At 40.5% G+C, this 19,893-nt stretch overlaps 1 protein-coding gene across 4 annotated transcripts in view; it reads left to right on the top strand.

The window, feature by feature from the left end:
* ptpn13 (protein tyrosine phosphatase non-receptor type 13) overlaps window positions 1–19,893 on the top strand; it is a 54,171-nt gene that overhangs the window by 22,991 nt on the left and 11,287 nt on the right. Inside the window, exons 9-28 of one of the 4 annotated variants that reach the window (XM_080046956.1) lie at window positions 1,311–1,410; window positions 2,383–2,599; window positions 3,806–3,880; window positions 3,973–4,144; window positions 5,114–5,264; window positions 5,369–5,507; window positions 6,194–6,346; window positions 8,130–8,312; window positions 8,443–8,605; window positions 9,717–10,146; window positions 11,155–11,261; window positions 11,584–11,637; window positions 12,254–12,343; window positions 12,545–12,652; window positions 13,880–14,011; window positions 16,205–16,698; window positions 17,442–17,558; window positions 18,615–18,708; window positions 19,171–19,256; window positions 19,365–19,536. In XM_080046956.1, coding sequence (XP_079903082.1) covers window positions 1,311–1,410; window positions 2,383–2,599; window positions 3,806–3,880; window positions 3,973–4,144; window positions 5,114–5,264; window positions 5,369–5,507; window positions 6,194–6,346; window positions 8,130–8,312; window positions 8,443–8,605; window positions 9,717–10,146; window positions 11,155–11,261; window positions 11,584–11,637; window positions 12,254–12,343; window positions 12,545–12,652; window positions 13,880–14,011; window positions 16,205–16,698; window positions 17,442–17,558; window positions 18,615–18,708; window positions 19,171–19,256; window positions 19,365–19,536 — 3,237 coding nt within the window. Of the gene's footprint in view, window positions 1–1,310; window positions 1,411–2,382; window positions 2,600–3,805; window positions 3,881–3,972; window positions 4,145–5,113; window positions 5,265–5,368; window positions 5,508–6,193; window positions 6,347–8,129; window positions 8,313–8,442; window positions 8,606–9,716; window positions 10,147–11,154; window positions 11,262–11,583; window positions 11,638–12,253; window positions 12,344–12,544; window positions 12,653–13,879; window positions 14,012–16,204; window positions 16,699–17,441; window positions 17,574–18,614; window positions 18,709–19,170; window positions 19,257–19,364; window positions 19,537–19,893 lie in introns of all 4 variants that reach the window. The other 3 variants (XM_080046955.1, XM_080046957.1, XM_080046958.1) reach the window with 3 other exon arrangements.

Genomic DNA, 19,893 nt, shown 5'->3' with positions numbered 1-19,893 from the left:
CCCTGAAGGTTACAGGGAAAGATGAGAAGGTGCTCTTTCCGTGTGGTTGCCCCAGGTCGTCTTCCTGGTGTATTTCCTTGGCATGATGGCTTTTCTACAATGTGTATGACATTAAAATAAAACATATGTCATGTAATATTACATTAAAATATGTTTAAGACTAAACTTAACTTGTGCCTCATGGTGGGGGAAAGTGAGACAGTGGCTCACTTTCCCCCACAGCATTTGGCTCACTTTCCCCCACCACCACAATTTGAGAAAAAAACTACCTCTCTTAGCATTTCAGGCTAATCTTCAGTTATCAGCATCACATGGTTTCATATGTTTGTAGTTCATCAACACGTATGATAGAAGTTTTTCTACATGAATACATTTGCTTTGGCACAACAGTTGATTAAGTTGACAGCAAGAAAATGTATCTTTACATGCAAAATACCTATTTTGGTGAAAAAAAACATGCTTACCACAGCACCATGAGGTCCTCTCTTTCAGGGCCATGGGGAAATGAGAGGGGCTTGAAAACATATATCTCACATGACCACAAATGTTTTCCGTTGCCTAGATACAGGGGATGGCTCACATTACCCGATGCCTCAGATTCCCCCGTTCTCCCCTATATATAAAGTATTGTCTACACTAATCGTATAGGAAGTGTTATTTGCATTGTGGTTTCAGATGTTCTCTTATTTGATAGGAGTGACTATTTAGGATTAATATAGTCCAAATTGCAGTAAGTGCAGTCGGAGACAGAGCTGTTAAAGGTCAGAAGCAAATTTAAACAACACAACCTAACACTCTATGGTCTATTTAACTCAATATCCACATGTTCCAGTGTTGCACAAATGTTTGACATCAAACTCAGACAGCTGTGCAGCGTTTGGACACGCTGAGTGCCAGTTTTTTTCTTGGAAATGGCTAAAATATATCAAAGATGTTCCAAGAAGGAAAGGCGGCTTGAATTAAGTTTCAAATGAAACACACAACAAGGCATAACTTCTGAGCAATGGAAAAGCTCTTCATGTATTAAACAGGGTGGTGCTTGAGACATTCTGTTGTTGTGACGACATGGTGGTCTCACTCTATTGTACGCAATTTGAACTCGGGACAACAGAGATCCCATTTGTGCTGCTGTTTTGACCTGTGTCACAGTCAAGTATTCTATGACTAGTCCGCTTACTTCAACACATGTTCATGCAAGTACATTTGCACCGCAGTGTGGGTGTCTGCATCCGGAGAGGTGTGTTTGATTGTGTAAATGTAAAAGAAATGACTCCATTGTGTGTTAGCTAATACTCCCACATCTCTTCCAGCTAAGAAACCAAGCGAGGCGAGGCGGTATGGCTCCCAGCTGGCACTTTCCTCTGAACACGACGCCCTGTCCCTGACGAGTCACAACACACACAGGCTCAGGTAACACACACACACACACGCACACACGTGTATACAGGTGGCAATTTAACCAACAAGGTGCCAGTACTGTGTTTTCTCCCCTAAGCTGATGTATGCAGGAACAGCAGAACTAACTCACATCCAAGCCAATTTCCCTTTACAAATTGTTGAATCAGCGTAAACTTGGATGGAAATGGAGCAATAATATTGTGGAATCAGATGTCATGTGTTTGTATCCGGTAGCTCCTTTACTGGTGCCCACACAAGCTACAAACAGTACACACACACAGAACAGGGAAAGCACAGATGAAGCAGTCCCGCTCCTCTGGGCCACACACAGCTGGTGTGGCACAGCAGGGTCAGTCCCATGCTTGGCTAGTGAGGTCATCCAATGTGACATCCACATTCAGCAACCTCTATCTCTCTAATCTCAGGCATTACGGCCTGCTGTTGCTATGCCCGCTAACGCGCTGCACACAGAGGGCTTGTTTTCCCCTGATGCTTCAAGAAAACATATTGGCTTGTATTTGGTGACTTTTGTGTGTAAAGGACATGGTGTGGAGGTGTAACTTGCTTTCAAATATTTAATTTATGGAGAAAGCAAAACAGAAAGTCAATACATTTAACTTAATCTAATTCTTCTCATTTCACATGGCGTCACACAATAAAGGAGGAGTCAGAGATTCTGGAGATTGCTTTTTGTCAAAAACACTTTTTTTCAAAGTCAGTGGATGTCTCCTCACAATCTGTCTGCACTGTGTGTGAACAAACAAATCCAGTGTTGATACACAGATTAGGCTGTGTGAACGGGCATGTTGTAGCTATGGTGGCCCCCTTTGATTACATACCAGTTTACAGAGCCTATGCTGTGTTTTAACATTGGATTTTGTTTCAGAGCACACCAACAGTACAGACAGGTAGTGGATCGTGAGGAGATATTTACTGATTTTGAACAAATGGGATTTAGACTCTCTCTCTCTTCTCTCCCTGTAGGCAGTATGAGGGGGCAGCTGATGAAGGCCTGCTTGGAGCAGAGCTGCTCCTCCAGAAGCAGGAGGAGGAGGTGCAGCGGCTCCAGGCCCACCTGGCCAACAGGCTGTCCCGGGCCAACCTGTACCCGCCAGACGACCCCCTGGCCCCGCACCGCACTTCAATGCTAGACCTTCGGGACCCCCTCTACACCTCCGCTGTACCCTTTCGCAAACCCAAGGTATTTGCTCTGATCTTTTGTCTTTGTTTTCCTTTAAACGCTTTCATTTTGTTTACGGGCAAAACTGATTTTATCACTATCCAGCTTTAGACTCACACACACACACGCACGCACGCACGCACGCACGCACACACACACACACACACACACACCTCTAGAAAACAGTTCAAATACATTATTTTAACATGCTCACTGCAAAGGGAGCTCTATATCCAAGGTGTTGCTGTTTATATTGTAATATTTGATGATGGATGTAAGATTACATCTCAAATGAGCTCATTGGTAATTCGGTTGGTGATTGTGTTTCTTTTGTTTTGGGTACAGTTTGATTTGACACCTGCTTCATCAGATTGAGAAATATGATAACACAAGTGGTAAACATGGAAACAAATATGCTGATGTTGGCAGTAAACCTCAAATACTGCATAGCAATTATAATCCCATTTGGTTCGTTATTTCTGCAAAGGCAAGACATCATTTGCAGTAATGTGTCAATAGTAGGTCTTGAATTGATTTTGGATGTGGGGTTCCATCTGGTCAGACTTCATTACAGCAGAACACAAGGTGTGTGTGTGTGTGTGTGTGTGTGTGTGTGTGTGTGTGTGTGTGTGTGTGTGTGTGTGTGTGTGTGTGTGTGTGTGTGTGTGTGTGTGTGTGTGTGTGTGTGTGTGTGTGTGTGTGTGTGTGTGTGTGTGTGTGTGTGTGTGTGTGTGTGTGTGTGTGTGTGTGTGTGTGTGTGTGTGTGTGTGTGTGTGTGTGTGTGTGTGTGTGTGTGTGTGTGTGTGTGTGTGTGTGTGTGTGTGTGTGTGTGTGTGTGTGTGTGTGTGTGTGTGTGTGTGTGTGTGTGTGTGTGTGTGTGTGTGTGTGTGTGTGTGTGTGTGTGTGTGTGTGTGTGTGTGTGTGTGTGTGCGTGCGTGCTCGCTCAACTCATTGCATTTGGTGATGTCACTGAGATCTCATGATCAGGGGAGCTTTTAAAGAGGGTGTGAACATGCAGTGTGTTTGTGTTGAAAGTGATTTCAATGTTTTTGTATCACAGTTAATCACTTGGACCAAGTCCGATCATTGATTGGTTGATCATTTGTCATAAAAGCAGAAACATTTTTTTTTTAAAGGCCCATTTTGAAAATTACACTTTTTATCATGTTGGTATAATAAAGGTTCTCTCTTTGACAATTACCTTTTGTCTTTTACTCCCTATGGCAGAACTTCCATGGGCCTGAGTTTGTGAAGATGGCCAGCGAGCCTTGTGTTGCCTTATCCGTTCCTTCTTCAATCATGGTGAGGATGCAACTTTTGTTTGAGCCAATGAATCCATAGAGCAGCTTTTTTCCTCCCCATTAATAATCCATTACTTTACCTTCCTTTACAAGAAACGTGGTAAGGTGGAGGAAGTGCAGAGGAAAGTGGGCGTGGTGCTTCTGAACGGCCAAAAGCTGGAGCTGAGCTGTGACATCAAGGAAGTGTGTAAAGACGTTCTGGATATGGTGGTGGCCCACATCGGGCTGGTGGAGCACCATCTCTTCGGCCTAGCATACCTCAAAGGTATTGTGTGGCGCTCCTGGGCACGTCTGTGGTCTGTCAGGTGTATGTTGGCCAGGGGATCAGTCTGTATTTTCAGATTTGAGTGTGCACTTAAAGGTGGAGTCATCGATTCTAGAGAACACTTGGTGTCAAAATCAGTGAATATTTCCTCACGATCCGGTTCCTGTCCCTACTGTTTCCACTGAAAAACCTGTAAACGGACTTGTTGCTAGCTATGCTTTCCCCCCTTTGTTTACATTCCCTTTGTTTACATACCGTAATTTTCGGACTATAAGCCGCGCCTTTTTCGACCCTGCGGCTTATATAACGGTGCGGCTAATAATATAATAATTACACAGCACAGTATATGTTCTGTAGCTAGTTACTATTGCACTAAATGGTAACACTTGAATACGTTATGCAAATATGCAACTTGTTTGTTGAAATGTTAATAAATGGGAGCTTCCTCAAGCAGCCATCTCTTTCCCGACAATCCCCTCTGTGCACAAACTCTATGGTAATTAAACATTAAAACACCTGCGGCTTATAGTCCAGTGCGGCTTATAGTGCGGAAAATACGGTACCAGTTTACAGAGCCTAGGCTGCACATTATTCTGCGCAAATTGATTTTAAAACAAGCATTCTCCAGAATCGCTGACTCCGCCTTTGACTTAACATAGCTTTTATTTGTTTTACCCTGAAAACTTTTTTTTTTACATGATAAAGCGTTCAGGGAATCCAGTGTTGACTTTGACAAGTGTCTAAGAATGTTTTCTGGAGAAAAGTTTCCCTCCGTCAAGCATATTTATATTTGGATTGATTAGTTTTAGGTAGTAGGGGTTGATGGCATTTCCATTTAAACACAATCTTCTACACCTGATGTCTCATTAAAGATGCAAAGCCTGTTTTGCTGCAAGCCAAAAAGACATTACTGATTCATTATTTGTCACCTCTCATCTCCCCTGAACCCTTTAAAACACACACACACAGATAACGAGTTTTTCTTCGTTGAACCTGATGCCAAACTGTCCAAAGTGGCTCCGGAGGGATGGAAGGAGGATCCTAAGAAGAGGAAAACCGATGTGGCTTTTAATCTTTTCTTGCGCATCAAATTCTTCATTGATGACGTCAACCTCATACAGTAGGTGCACCTTTCTGCTACCGTAGCTGAGCACCTGTGTATTCACATGGCACCGAATATAACCAGGAATGTCTGTGGTTTTTTTTTGTTCTGTGTAAAAACAGGCACGCTATGACCAAACATCAATATTACCTACAGCTGAGGAAGGATATCTTGGAGGAGAGGATGCGCTGTGACATGGACAATGCCATGCTGCTGGCTTCACTGGCACTGCAGGCAGAATTCAGTGACTACCAACCTGAGGTACAAGAAGCCTTTTCTTTTTCTTTTTTTAAATGAATTAAATACTAAATTGTGTAATCACTTGAAGGTGCTGTAAGCAGAAGGGTTCTTTTAGCTAACTTCCTGTCAGTTACTGCAGTTAGCAGTCCCCTCGCTCATCCCTACGTCACCACATTAATGCACTGCGGTCTTCAACCAGCAAGTTATCTAGCATCATCTCAGTTAAGTGTGATAAAACATGATAAAAACCATCAAAACAGACATTGGGAAGGATTTTTACCTGCTCCGCCATTGTAGGCACATACACATTCACCCATCTGTTGCTCTGGCGTGCACCGGCAGTGAGACCATGGAGTGTATATACTATATCTGAGTGAGACGAGTGTCGGTTTGTAGCGTTCTCTCTTCTGATTGGATAAAAATTTTGGGATACTACAATAAGTTTATTTGCCGATTACATGCAAAGCAGCTGACTGAGAGATCGGCTTTATGAAACGCGCACATTATGTAAGTGATCACTGTATGAATAAAGAGCGATTTTACACTTATATTAACATAAATAAACCGCTTACTTCACCTTTTAATGTGAGGTAAAAACTTCCCTTGTTCCAAAATGTAGGGAAGTTAAAGAGTGGTTTTGTTCAATGAAACTCCTTCAAAATGACAATTTAATCATTCAATTAATACTATTAATGTCTATGTCTCAGCTCCATGGGAAGACCTATTTCAGACTGGAGCACTACTTGCCTGTGTCCGTCCTGGATAAGGTCAACCAGACGACCCTCAAGGAGGACCTGCCCAAATTACACAGCAACTACTACGGAGCATCGGAGACAGATGCAGAATTAGACTTTCTCAAGGTCAGCAGGACACACATATACAGTGCTGTGTGAAAGTTTGTGAACCCCTTGAGCCTTTTGGAATTTTATTTATTTTAACCATTATTAATTCATTTTTATCAATACCAGTATTTTTTTATGAAATAACAGATGTTTGTTTATCAATTCAACATTTTTCTTTCCAGAAATCAACTGTTAAAACAGAAAAAACAAATTATTTGACAAATGTTGTATCTGCAAAAGTTTGTGAACCCTGAGCTGCATTGCTTAAATGGAGCAGGTAAACACAATCAGATGGACCAAATTGATTGATGAAATGGACCAATGTAGTGAGAGATCTTTAGGGAAGAAATTGGGCGCCACTAGATAAAACAGAGATCAAACCAGGTCAGTTTAGGCTCACCAAAGTGACCCATACAGGTCAGACATGCTAAAAGCGAAAAAAAAGCTCAGAGGATCTCAGGAATAGAGTTGTGATGATGCACATTTGTCTGGGGACAGCTATAAATTAATTAAAAAAAAGTTTGAGCTCCATCGGTCCACCGTGAGGCAAATCGTCTACAAATGGAGAGCTTTAAGAGTGACTGAATATCTGCCTAGAAGTGGACTTCCTTCAAAAAGATCCATAAGCACCACAAAAAAATAAATTTTTCAGTTAAAAGCCAACCCAAACATTACATCTAGTGATTTGCAGACCTCTCTTGCAGCATCTGGGACAGATGTGCATGGTTCCACAATAAGAATAAGAATAAGTCAACATGGCTTTCAAGGGAGGGTTGCTGAAGAAGCCTCTACTCTCAAAAAAGAACAAAAGTGCTTGTCACAACTTTGCCAGAGAGCACCTGGAGATACCTGAAGTCTTTTCTGTGGACAGATTTGTCCAAAATTGAACTGTTTGGTCACAACCAAAACCGCCATGTTTGGGCAAAAAACGCAACTCTGCCTACCACCAAGAGAACCTTCTCCCAAGTGAAGAATGGTGGTGGCAAATGGTCTGCAAATCTCCAGATGTAATGTTTGGGTTGGCTTTTACCTGAAAAATCCCTTTTCTTGTGGCGCTTGAGGATATTGTTGAAGGAAGTCCACTTCTAGGCAGATGTTAAGTCACTCTTAAAGCTCTCCATTTGTAGATGATTTGCCTCACGGTGGACCGATGGAGCTCAAACTTTTTTATATGAATTTATAGCTGTCCCCAGACAAATGTGCAACATCAAAACTCTATTCCTGATCCTCTGAGATTTTTTCCCCTTTGAGCATGTCTGACCTGTATGGGTTCAGTTTGGTGGGCCTAAACTGACCTGGTTTTATCTTTGTTTTATCTAGTGCCGCCCAATTTCTTCCCTGAAGATCTCTCATTACATTGATCTATTTCATCCCTCGATTTGGCCCACCTGATTGTGTTTACCTGCTCGATTTAAGCAATGCAGCTCAGGGTTCACAAACTTTTGCACATACAACATTTGTCAAATAATTTGTTTTATCTGTTTTAACAGTTTTCTGGAAAAGAAAAAATTTGAATTGATAAACAAACATCTGTTATTTCATATAAAAAATGCTGGTATTGATAAAAATGAATTAATAATGGTTAAAATAAATAAAATTCCAAAAGGCTCAAGGGGTTCACAAACTTTCACACTACACTAGGAATCATGTTTATGTGACACACGGTTAACACATTTAGTTTAAACAAAAAGCAATACATTTGAATGTATGTTTGATGGCATTGTATGTAATCAAATGAACAAACACACTCTCTCTTATCATAGGAGCGTTCAATCTTGACTGTGTATTTATTGTCTTAAAGGTGAGCCAGAAGCTGGTGGAGTATGGCGTACATTTCCACCGAGTGCTTCCCGAGAAGAGGTCCCAAACGGGCATCATGCTGGGTGTCTACTCCAAGGGGGTGTACATCTTTGAGGTCCTTAATGGAAACCGTACCCCGGTGCTAAGGTTCCCCTGGAGGGAGACAAAGAAGATTTCCTTCACGGTACGTACTTGTCATCTTTTCTAATCACAAAAAAAACATTGCCACACTAAAAGGAATGTGTAAACACTCGTAACTCGCCCAGTCAAACATCACCTTAATATGAAAGATGTTTTCCTTCCTCCTCCTAAAGAAAAAGAAGATTTGCCTTCAGAACACATCAGATGGGATTAAGCACCTGTTTCAGACAGACAGCAACAAGACGTGTCAGTATCTATTACAGCACTGCTCTGATCAGCACAAGTTCCACCTGCAGATGAAGGCTCGCCAAAACAACCAGGAACTTCAAGACCTAGGTAGGAGAAAAGTGTGTGTGTGGGGGGGGGGGGGGTGTTCACGTAATATGTGAGAATTTGGCCATACAAGAAGTTATCCCAGAGTCCAGAAAGAGGCAAACTTCCTGATGAGGTTAACACTACAGTAACTACAGTGTTTCCAGACACAGCTGCATGCGTCAGCCATCCCACACATATCCCCTCCGGATAAAAGCTGATGCCCACTGATTTCCCGCTCTCTTCAAATTTCCCTTTGTCTCAACAACATATTTCTTATTTTCCCCAAAAGGTTTTGAAAACCTGAATTGAACCTGAATTACCAATGAATATGTCAATCAAACATGTGGGCGATCCGGAGCTGAGGATTTATCTTTTTCCTGGCGCCTTGCTTGGTTTGATTTGTTTCACTTGAGCAACTTGGGCTGAACAACTTTGTTTGTCTAGATCACGCCCCATACTTCCACCAGGTGGTTAGAATAAAGACACACTAGGTTTATAAGTTCACAACTCCCAAGAACACTGGCCAGATCATGATGATTAAGATGGATATCTCAACAACAAAAATGCTAACAGTGTAATTGACAGTACCTGCCTTTTCCGTCTAGACAATAATTACTTCAGACTGCTGAGGGATGTTAAAGGTACACTATGCAGGGGGATTTGTTTACATCTGCAGAGCCTGCAGCTAGTTTACAAAACCTATTTGCACTTGTTTTATTATTAATATTGAATAAATCTATCATCATAAATCAAATAAAAAATATTTTGAAACGCCTGGAACCAAATGTTAGACTAGAATAAGTTTGTAAACCAAACTGTGGGCCCTGCTGCTGTAAACAACAACAGTGAAACAGTAGCTTTTCATGTAGCTTTATAACTTCCAACATTGTTCCTGGGATCCAATTTTCCTGTGAGGAAAGTACTTTTTCCCAGTTGTGAGAAAATACTTTAGAAAATGTTCCCTTCTCTGACACACCCAAAGTTACATTGTGCACCTTTTAATGACACAAATCAAGCCCTTGTTTATTTTTCAATCTTGCCTCATACTTTTGCTATATGAATAAACAACTGTCATAACTATTATTATTAACCATCCTGTTATTTTCTCTTTGACATGTTTGCTGGTCATCAGAGAACTGCCCCTTGAGCAGCTTGCAGTATTCCCTTGACCCTCGGAGTGCAGACGGGACGGTGAGCTCGGGCAGCCTGGTGCCCAGTTTATCCACGCGCTCCAACCCGGACCACCTGAAGAGGATATCCTACTCAGAGGTGGCCCTCAACAAGGCCCACTCCGGCTCAATATTAATACAAGACGAGCCTCACTTTCCCGGGTTCAATCCGTCGGGCTCCTCGGTCATGTCCAACCCGCGCATGATGAGCCGCTCCCACCACAACCTGGGACAGATGCCGGAGTCTCCAGAGCACCGGGCGCCGGCCGACTCCTATCTGAGTCAGCCGCACAGCAGACTGAGCCAGGCACAAGCCAGCCAAGGGGCCTCTCTCTTCCAGCAACACCAGAGAGCCAGCTCAGACACAGACTCCCTCTCACACCAACACGACAGGTGAGTTGAAAAGACAAGCCATGTTAAAGCTATAGTGTGTAACTTCTGTTGCCGTCCATGAATAATTCGAAGTAATTACAATAACACAACAGCTGTACGTACAGGTTTTTTTTTTTCTTAGCAGTAGAATCAACAACTGAAACATTTCTTGGGTGATTCTTGGGATTTTCCTGATCTCCTGTGCCAGTGTTGGGGGACAGCTCCAGTTAGTACACGCTGCCATACTGAGAAATACAGAGACAGTTTTGTGGAGCTGTTAGGCTTAATCAACTTCGTGTCAACTTGTTTGGCGACGGCTTGAATTGAACCGACATTCATTTATACGAAGTTACACACTATAGCTTTAACCAAAAGCCAGAATTTTTCCTAAATACTGTTGTATCCGATAGAGAAGTAAAATCATAGTGGGGGCGGACATTTATTTCTTTGGTATTTCCTTAGTTTACGATCCATGAAACTATGCAGGAACTATAATGTTTTATGCGTTTTTACCCCTCTAATTATCCTTTTTAAAGTCTTATTTCAGGCTTGCATACGGAAATTGGATCTTGTTTTTATTAGCTGGCCCTCTGTAAAGACTTCCGTGTCAGAGCTTCCGAGTTCACTTCTGGAGAAAGTTGGGTTACTAAAGTGAGGACTTGTTACTGGGACTGTAGTTGTGCTAGAGAGACACGTAGAGCTCAGCCTTTAATTAAGCCTCTGGGGGTCTGTGTGCGTGGGTGCTCATGCGCCCTTGTGTCTGTGTTTGTGTTTTTGGGAGATTGTTTCTACCACTGTGTGTTTCTATTATAACTAGTAACCAACCTTGCTCCCTTTCGTGTCAGCGTTTACAAATTCTCCCATGTGTTTGCATAACAACCAAATTAGTAGCCTAGTGAGAATGAAGTTGAATGTTTAAATTTAGCCAAGTACACCTTTTTGTGATATTCCGGTGCCTTTTTTCGGCCCCATTCAACGAGGACATTTGCATCCTCCGGCTAAATCTCTCTATCTCTTTCTCCTTCTCAGATCATTTGGCACAGTGTCCATCGACAGCCGAGCCTGGAGTCCCAGCAGGTCCAAAAAAGATTCCGACTCCTCTTCCATAGAGGATACTGGCCAAGCGTATGTAGTAGGTAAGAACGCTGACCTGGGAAGGACGATGCGGCTCTATGTTGAAGCGTTGCACTGAACTTTACATCCGTGCTGCTCGTATAGATGTACAGTATATAGCTGCTGTGGAGACTTTTCAGCAGCGAAAATGCCATTAGATAACTTAATATTAAATATATGGCCTCTGAAAATTATTAATTGAAGACAGTACATGCTTCTATAAATGGTTTCCTATATTATAATTGCCTATGAGGGAACAGAGAGGCAGACAAGAAGTTATGTTACTGTATAATGCTTAAAGCCAAAGCCCATCCATGATGATGATCTCTTGTGTTCCGTTCCCAGGTGTCAGTATGCACAGTTCCTCTGGACCGCCTTCAACCCCAGCCTCTGTTAATGGTATGCATCAACATTCTCTTATCTTTCATTTCCCCCACATACATAGACACTGGATTTCCATGCTTTCTGTATTAAGTTAAATTACAAAAATGCAGGAAATGCTAAAACGACTCCTCTCCACCATCAGCCATCTTTACAACATAATTAATCCTCCTCTTCAATCTAAGGAAACATATGCTGACCGTGGCACAGCAAATCACGGATACAAAAAAAAACGGGGAAAAAAAGTCCTGTGTTCTAAATCAGACTTATATAATGCAGAATTGAGCCCCTCCGTGCTCTCAGGGCTGCTGCCTGTGTGGAACTGGCTCTGGTCCCACTGTTTAATAGCTCCATGCTTGGCACTGAACCCATGACCTTCTCTTTCATCCTAGCTTAACCCGTCTTTTCAGGCCCATTAGCCAGCAGTGCTAAAGTAGGGGCCCCTCGATAAGACTATGCCTGCCTGAGCTGATTAATAGTTATAGTGTAGATATGCTAATTCTCCCAGTCTGCCCTACTGTTAGTCCATGTTAAATTACTTTCCAAAATCACACGTAATAATATGAATCGGTCGGAAATATCTAGTATATTCTAGTAAATACAAAAAACGCCCATGTGTCCTTGTGCTGCACAGACTCACTCATGAACAGGCTCAGTGCTTTGCCATCTCCAGAGAGAGAAATCACAACTGTAGACCTGAAGAAAGATGTGAAATATGGCCTAGGTAAGGGAGGAAATGCTTTTTTTTTCTTCTGAAAACAACTCAATTTCACACTGTCCCTGCTGCCACTTCTCAGCTGTCAGAGCTGACAGTTATTAAACACAAGGCATTTTTATTTCCCTTGTTGTTTCTGTGTTTGAATGTGTATATACAGTACATGTGTGTTAACATCTGTATGTGTGTGTGTGTGTGTGTGTTCTCTAGGCTTTCAAGTTGTAGGCGGGGAGAACTCTAGTCGTATGGACCTAGGCACAATTATTAGCTCTGTCACTCCCGGGGGACCTGCTGATGTCAACGGCTGCCTCAAACCAGGTAAAGCCAGTGTTTCGCTGGACTCTTCCTCCTGTATGGGTTTATTGCGAAGCTTTGTTTTGCGTACTTTGAAAAAACAAAAATCAATTTTAAGACCAACACTTCGGGATATTAGCCTGGCTCCGCCCGCCTACCTACTTCCGCCCAAATTTAATTTTCCCTTCAGTAGTCAGTCTGGTGGTGGGGCGTATTAGTGAGATTTTTCCGAACAGATTTCTGAGTATCCAATCAGCGAACAAAGGAAGTGGCTGAGAACGATGAGGGTCGAAGTCTCGCTCCAGTTTCAGTTGAATGCTGCGTTCCCTTACACTCGGAACTCGGAAACTTCCGACTTGTTAGTTCCGAGTTCCGACCTGTCTGTGTTCCAGTGCATCTGCTCGGGAAAGTATGGACGCCTACAACCTTTCTCATCCAAATAACTAAACGTTAGGCTCTAGCAAGTTACCGTTGCCAGGTACCGGTAGATCCATAGACTACAATATGTAGTGAAGTCGGAAATTTCCGAGTTCCCTGAACGCACCGTCAACAGCCGGCTCACGACCAAACGTTATGCGATTGGTTGGATAATCCAGAGTGGCACTGCGCAGATCCAATAGTTTTAAACTTCAACAGACACCCGCCTCCAAGTGAGTGAACGTTTGCCAATTACAGCACTTCCAGACCTTCTGTACAAATGAAATGAAGTACGATGGTCTGGTAGCGCCAGGCTATCGGGATATAGCACACGTTAACATAATAAAGTAATAAAAAAGTTCTGCAAATATATCTATATATAAGTTTGGAAATATTTTACACTCAATCTCTTTTCTTTGGCTTTTCTCTCTAGATGAGAATGTTTCATCCAAGCAGTTTCTACTTAACAAATATTTTATGACATCTTAAAGTTTACTTTTAATGTTACTTTTTACATGTTATTGTATATGTGTATATTATTTTGCCCTTTGTACTACAGCCCTTTGATCTGCCTTGGCACTTATAAATGTGCTAAATGAATAAAGTTGACTCGACATGACTTGACAGAAAAGCAATACATCTACGTGCACTGTGTGTAAAGTTTCGCTGCATCTTACGAAGTTTATATTAATTGTGATATCAGACAGTATCGGTATCAGTGGACATCCAAAACCCAGATATCAGAATTGGATCGGTACATCTCTAATGATAGCTCTCTGTCTTGTCACACCCGGCTGTCCTTCGTGTGTGTAACATTTGTAATTGTTAACGCAGGTGACCGGCTGATTGCAGTGAATGACGTGAACCTCCAGGGGCTCTCTCATGCCAACACGGTAGACATCCTCCAAAATGCTCCCGATGATGTCACTCTGGTGGTGTCCCAGCCCAAGGAGAGGCTCTATAAAGGTAAGTGGGGATATAAGTGTTAATCCAAACTAAAAAATACTCTTCTGAAAAACAATATTGGAGGTGCTGATTATCCCTTTTTTTGTCTTGCTTCTAAGTTTTATTTTGTGTTTGTATAATTTTAACATGTTCAATCAATGAAAAATATCTATGTATCTATCTATCTATCTATCTATCTATCTATCTATCTATCTATCTATCTATCTATCTATCTATCTATCTATCTATCTATCTATCTATCTATCTATCTATCTATCTATCTATCTATCTATCTATCTATCTATCTATCTATCTATCTATCTATCTATCTATCTATCTATCTATCTATCTATCTATCTATCTATCTATCTATCTATCTATCTATCTATCTATCTATCTATCTATCTATCTATCTATCTATCTATCTATCTATCTATCTATCTATCTATCTATCTATCTATCTATCTATCTATCTATCTATCTATCTATCTATCTATCTATCTATCTATCTATCTATCTATCTATCTATCTATCTATCTATCTATCTATCTATCTATCTATCTATCTATCTATCTATCTATCTATCTATCTATCTATCTATCTATCTATCTATCTATCTATCTATCTATCTATCTATCTATCTATCTATCTATCTATCTATCTATCTATCTATCTATCTATCTATCTATCTATCTATCTATCTATCTATCTATCTATCTATCTATCTATCTATCTATCTATCTATCTATCTATCTATCTATCTATCTATCTATCTATCTATCTATCTATCTATCTATCTATCTATCTATCTATCTATCTATCTATCTATCTATCTATCTATCTATCTATCTATCTATCTATCTATCTATCTATCTATCTATCTATCTATCTATCTATCTATCTATCTATCTATCTATCTATCTATCTATCTATCTATCTATCTATCTATCTATCTATCTATCTATCTATCTATCTATCTATCTATCTATCTATCTATCTATCTATCTATCTATCTATCTATCTATCTATCTATCTATCTATCTATCTATCTATCTATCTATCTATCTATCTATCTATCTATCTATCTATCTATCTATCTATCTATCTATCTATCTATCTATCTATCTATCTATCTATCTATCTATCTATCTATCTATCTATCTATCTATCTATCTATCTATCTATCTATCTATCTATCTATCTATCTATCTATCTATCTATCTATCTATCTATCTATCTATCTATCTATCTATCTATCTATCTATCTATCTATCTATCTATCTATCTATCTATCTATCTATCTATCTATCTATCTATCTATCTATCTATCTATCTATCTATCTATCTATCTATCTATCTATCTATCTATCTATCTATCTATCTATCTATCTATCTATCTATCTATCTATCTATCTATCTATCTATCTATCTATCTATCTATCTATCTATCTATCTATCTATCTATCTATCTATCTATCTATCTATCTATCTATCTATCTATCTATCTATCTATCTATCTATCTATCTATCTATCTATCTATCTATCTATCTATCTATCTATCTATCTATCTATCTATCTATCTATCTATCTATCTATCTATCTATCTATCTATCTATCTATCTATCTATCTATCTATCTATCTATCTATCTATCTATCTATCTATCTATCTATCTATCTATCTATCTATCTATCTATCTATCTATCTATCTATCTATCTATCTATCTATCTATCTATCTATCTATCTATCTATCTATCTATCTATCTATCTATCTATCTATCTATCTATCTATCTATCTATCTATCTATCTATCTATCTATCTATCTATCTATCTATCTATCTATCTATCTATCTATCTATCTATCTATCTATCTATCTATCTATCTATCTATCTATCTATCTATCTATCTATCTATCTATCTATCTATCTATCTATCTATCTATCTATCTATCTATCTATCTATCTATCTATCTATCTATCTATCTATCTATCTATCTATCTATCTATCTATCTATCTATCTATCTATCTATCTATCTATCTATCTATCTATCTATCTATCTATCTATCTATCTATCTATCTATCTATCTATCTATCTATCTATCTATCTATCTATCTATCTATCTATCTATCTATCTATCTTCATTTTGCTGTTGTGTAAAACGAATATGACATACAACTAATCTCACTGTTCTTTCTCCTTGATTTGCCAGACCCTTCTTCAGAATACGTTCCCTTCCAGCCCAAGTCTGCGCTGAAGGCCCCTAGCTCTGTCCAGAGGCGCGAGCCGGACTACGACACCTCTTCTGAGGAGCAGGTGGGAACAGTGAGCCCCAGCCCTCCTCCTCTCCACAGCCCAGGCACACTGTCTTCCACCTCTTCCCCAGTGCACCAGGCCGCCAGCCTCAGTTCCCAGGACTCCGGCACAAGCAGCGCGCCAAAAATGAGCCAACCCCCTTCTAATGGAGTCCAGCAGTGCCTAGAGAGACTTAAAGCCACTGCCAAAGCCGCACCCATCTCCCAACAACATACAGACAGAACAGAAGCCGACGTAGCTTTGGAACCCACGCCGCCGGCTCTGCCACCCAAAACCAGAAAAACTAAAGTGTCGGAAGCTCCCAAAGTCTCAGAGCATTCCGACTGGGGGGATTCAGACATGGACGAGGAGACATATTCCAGTAGTCAAGAGCAACTCAAGGTCAAAAAGGTGCGGCTTTTGTGTTTATGAATCCAGAATCTGAATCAGAAATACTTCATTGATCCCCGCGGAGATATTTGGGTCTTAAAAGTTGTTCCAATTTAGAAATAGGAACATGTAGAAAATAAACAAGTGTAAAGAGTATGTGCTTAATGCAACAAGGTATACTATAGCCTAACAAAAAAAAATTAATAGTAATATCAGAATAAAAAGTATGAACATTATACTACAATATTTACACAATGTCAGGACAGGAAATAACAAGAGTATATGCAATATGTAATATGTACAATATTGACATCAGAAAAATGTAGATATAGCATCATTGGTGTAAATGGATTCCATGCTTTTATACGTCATCCTACATAGAAGTTGTCGTCTTAGGAAATCTATGAATCAGAACTCACTTAAGTGTTTATAAAACAACTTCAGTTACTGGAAGAGGATAAGAATGAGTTCTTTCACAAGCAAGCATTAAAACCACAAGCATCACCTGACAGATGCTTGGCACAAACACTAACTGCCTGTTGTACATAACCCTCACCTATCGTTGCATTCACAAGTGTGTCAATGCAAGGCAGTTTGTTTCCCGTACACTGCATGTCATTCCTTTTTTTGTATTATCTGCTCAGTTTCTCCTCCAGAATTGCCCAATTCAACTTTCTCACTCTCCCGTGATCCACCTCTGTCTCTCTCTCTGCATGTTCCAGCTTGTTGATAATTCAACTTAATACCCTGTTCTCTGTTTGCAGGAATACATCATGGAAAATTTAAATGGTAATGCCCCAGGGGTCAATAGTCTCCGTCCAGGAGAACTATTTGACGTTGAGCTGTCCAAAAAAGACAGCAGCCTGGGCATAAGTGTCACGGTACTGTTCGGCAAGGTTTTCATCCTCTTTTTGTTTTGATCCCTACCCCGTCCCTCCCCTCACTTCATCAACTCGTCATGTTGTCTGTTTTGTGTTTTCATGTTGCCTGGTTGCTTTCTTAACGCTGGTTGCTGTCAGATCTGGAAGCTCTTGTGGGACTGATATCTAATTCTTTTTTGCATGCTGTTTTTCTGTTATGAATGGATAAGGTTTTTCTTTTTTATATATATCACAGTAAGGACGATAAAGGGTTTGAACAGGACTGGTTAGTGAACTTTCTTATGGTTGCCTACATGCTTGCTGCTGACTCTAGAGTTGACTCACTGGAGTGCCACTAATAACATTTCTCTCTGAGGGACTTTTGACAAAACCGTATTGATCGGCATGGATTCATTTACTCCTTCAACACAGTAACACATGACTTGACTGTGTGTCTTCAAAGCAAGGTTGCTGTCGAATATGCCTGTTATTAAAATAATACTGAGTTTTGTCTTGCATTAGTAAAACAAATATTGAAATAACCATGAAATCCACCTTAACAATGAAACCCATTATCATAAGACTTCATCATAACCTAATGGGCATTGAATAGAACAAGTCTTTGATTATAGAGATTTTAACCTCAAAGTGATTTTGTCCATAACATCACAGTGGAGGGTTTTTTCATTTTCAACTAATTCATCTAATTGTGATATGATAAATGTTTTGTCTTACTTGCATTAGGAATCATTTTAAAATATAAATTCAACCAAAGCACAAGGCGAAAAGGGAGCTTTATGGTCCATTGCGGCTCAGGTAGCAGATTAGGATATTGAAAAAATTGTTTCATTACAAATGATTATCTTGTGAAGTTTGGTTGATAATTTAGTTATATTACCTAATGGTCCAAAATTATATTTCTGAAACCACAGTAAAGACAAAGCATTTATTATCAAGCAATTACACTTGAAATGGGAAAACCAACCCTCCACACCCATCACTCCCATAGACGGACAATACATAAATAACTACTTCTTCCTCGGCTGATTAGTCTAAGAGATGTGCTGATTTTCTTAGGGGGGCGTCAACACAACCGTTCGACACGGAGGCATCTACGTGAAGGCCGTCTTACCGGAAGGAGCTGCTGAGCTTGATGGAAGGATACAGAAAGGTAATGAAAAAATGCTGAATTAAAGGTGGAGTCCGCGATTCTGGATAATTAAGTCAATATCTCCTCACGATCCCCTACCTGTCCGTATTTTGTGTGCGCTGAAAGAAATCTGGTTTTAATACACTGCCTAGGCTATGTAAACGGATATGTTGCTAGCTACGATGGAGCCCCTTTGTAAACATACCCTTTGTTTACATACCAGTTTACAGGGCCTAGGCTGTGTATTACTCCCGATTTTGTTTTCAGTGCGCACACAGTATGGACAGGTAGCTGATCATGAGGAGATATTCACTGATTTTAACAAAATGTGATTTTGACAACGAGCATTCTCCAAAATCACTGACGCCACCTTTAAAAACTGAGTTAGAGTTAGAAATATTGGATAAAGAAAAGAGTGTGCATCAGAGACCTTTTCTTTCTGTTTCCTCACCCCTCTTACCACTCACGCTGTGTTGTGTTCAGGCGACCGTGTGATGGCTGTCAATGGGAGAAGTCTAGATGGAGCCACTCATCAGCAAGCAGTGGAGGCTCTCCGAGACACGGGGCAGGTGAGAGATGACATTAGACACTAGCACCCTGCTAACAGGCTGTCTGGTTCTTATCCAGCTGGGTCCCAACACTGAGTAAATCAATCCCCCCCCCCCTCCATTCCTCAGATGGTGCACTTGTTGCTGGAGAAGGGCCATCCGCCTGCAGACAGCATCCATGCTCCTCTCACACCTCAGTGCACGCCACCGTGTGCAGACAGCGACCAACAACATACTAGGAAAAATAAGGAGCGGCCACTTGAGGTCAAAGTAAAGCCAGAGTACAGCTTTGTTACAAAAGGTGAGGCGACAGGATAGGATTCTCAATCAGTGTGCTATCTAAATGTTTTTGTCCCTATCTTTTGGTCGTAAGGTAGTTTTTTCCTACATGTTAAGCCCTCCCAGTGCTATTTAAATGTATGTATTTGTAAATATATATATTTGTTGAGGTTGCTTCACTAAGACACTTTTTTTGAAGGAACTTGCTAATAGTAATCTCATTTGAAGAGAAAATGAGACTGGTTGTACCACCCATTAGCTGCACACTGCTGCCTATTTAGAGCCCTAGCAGCTGGGCCAGATGTAGAAGACCCATTATATCGCTTTCCAAGAACTGGATGTTTTTATTTTGCTCATTGATGAGAAGCACCAACATCTA

This window comes from Ammodytes marinus (genome assembly GCF_949987685.1).
Source record: "Ammodytes marinus genome assembly, chromosome: 18".
NCBI classification, from domain to species: Eukaryota; Metazoa; Chordata; class Actinopteri; order Uranoscopiformes; family Ammodytidae; genus Ammodytes; species Ammodytes marinus.
This window is presented reverse-complemented; position numbering and strand designations above follow the sequence as displayed.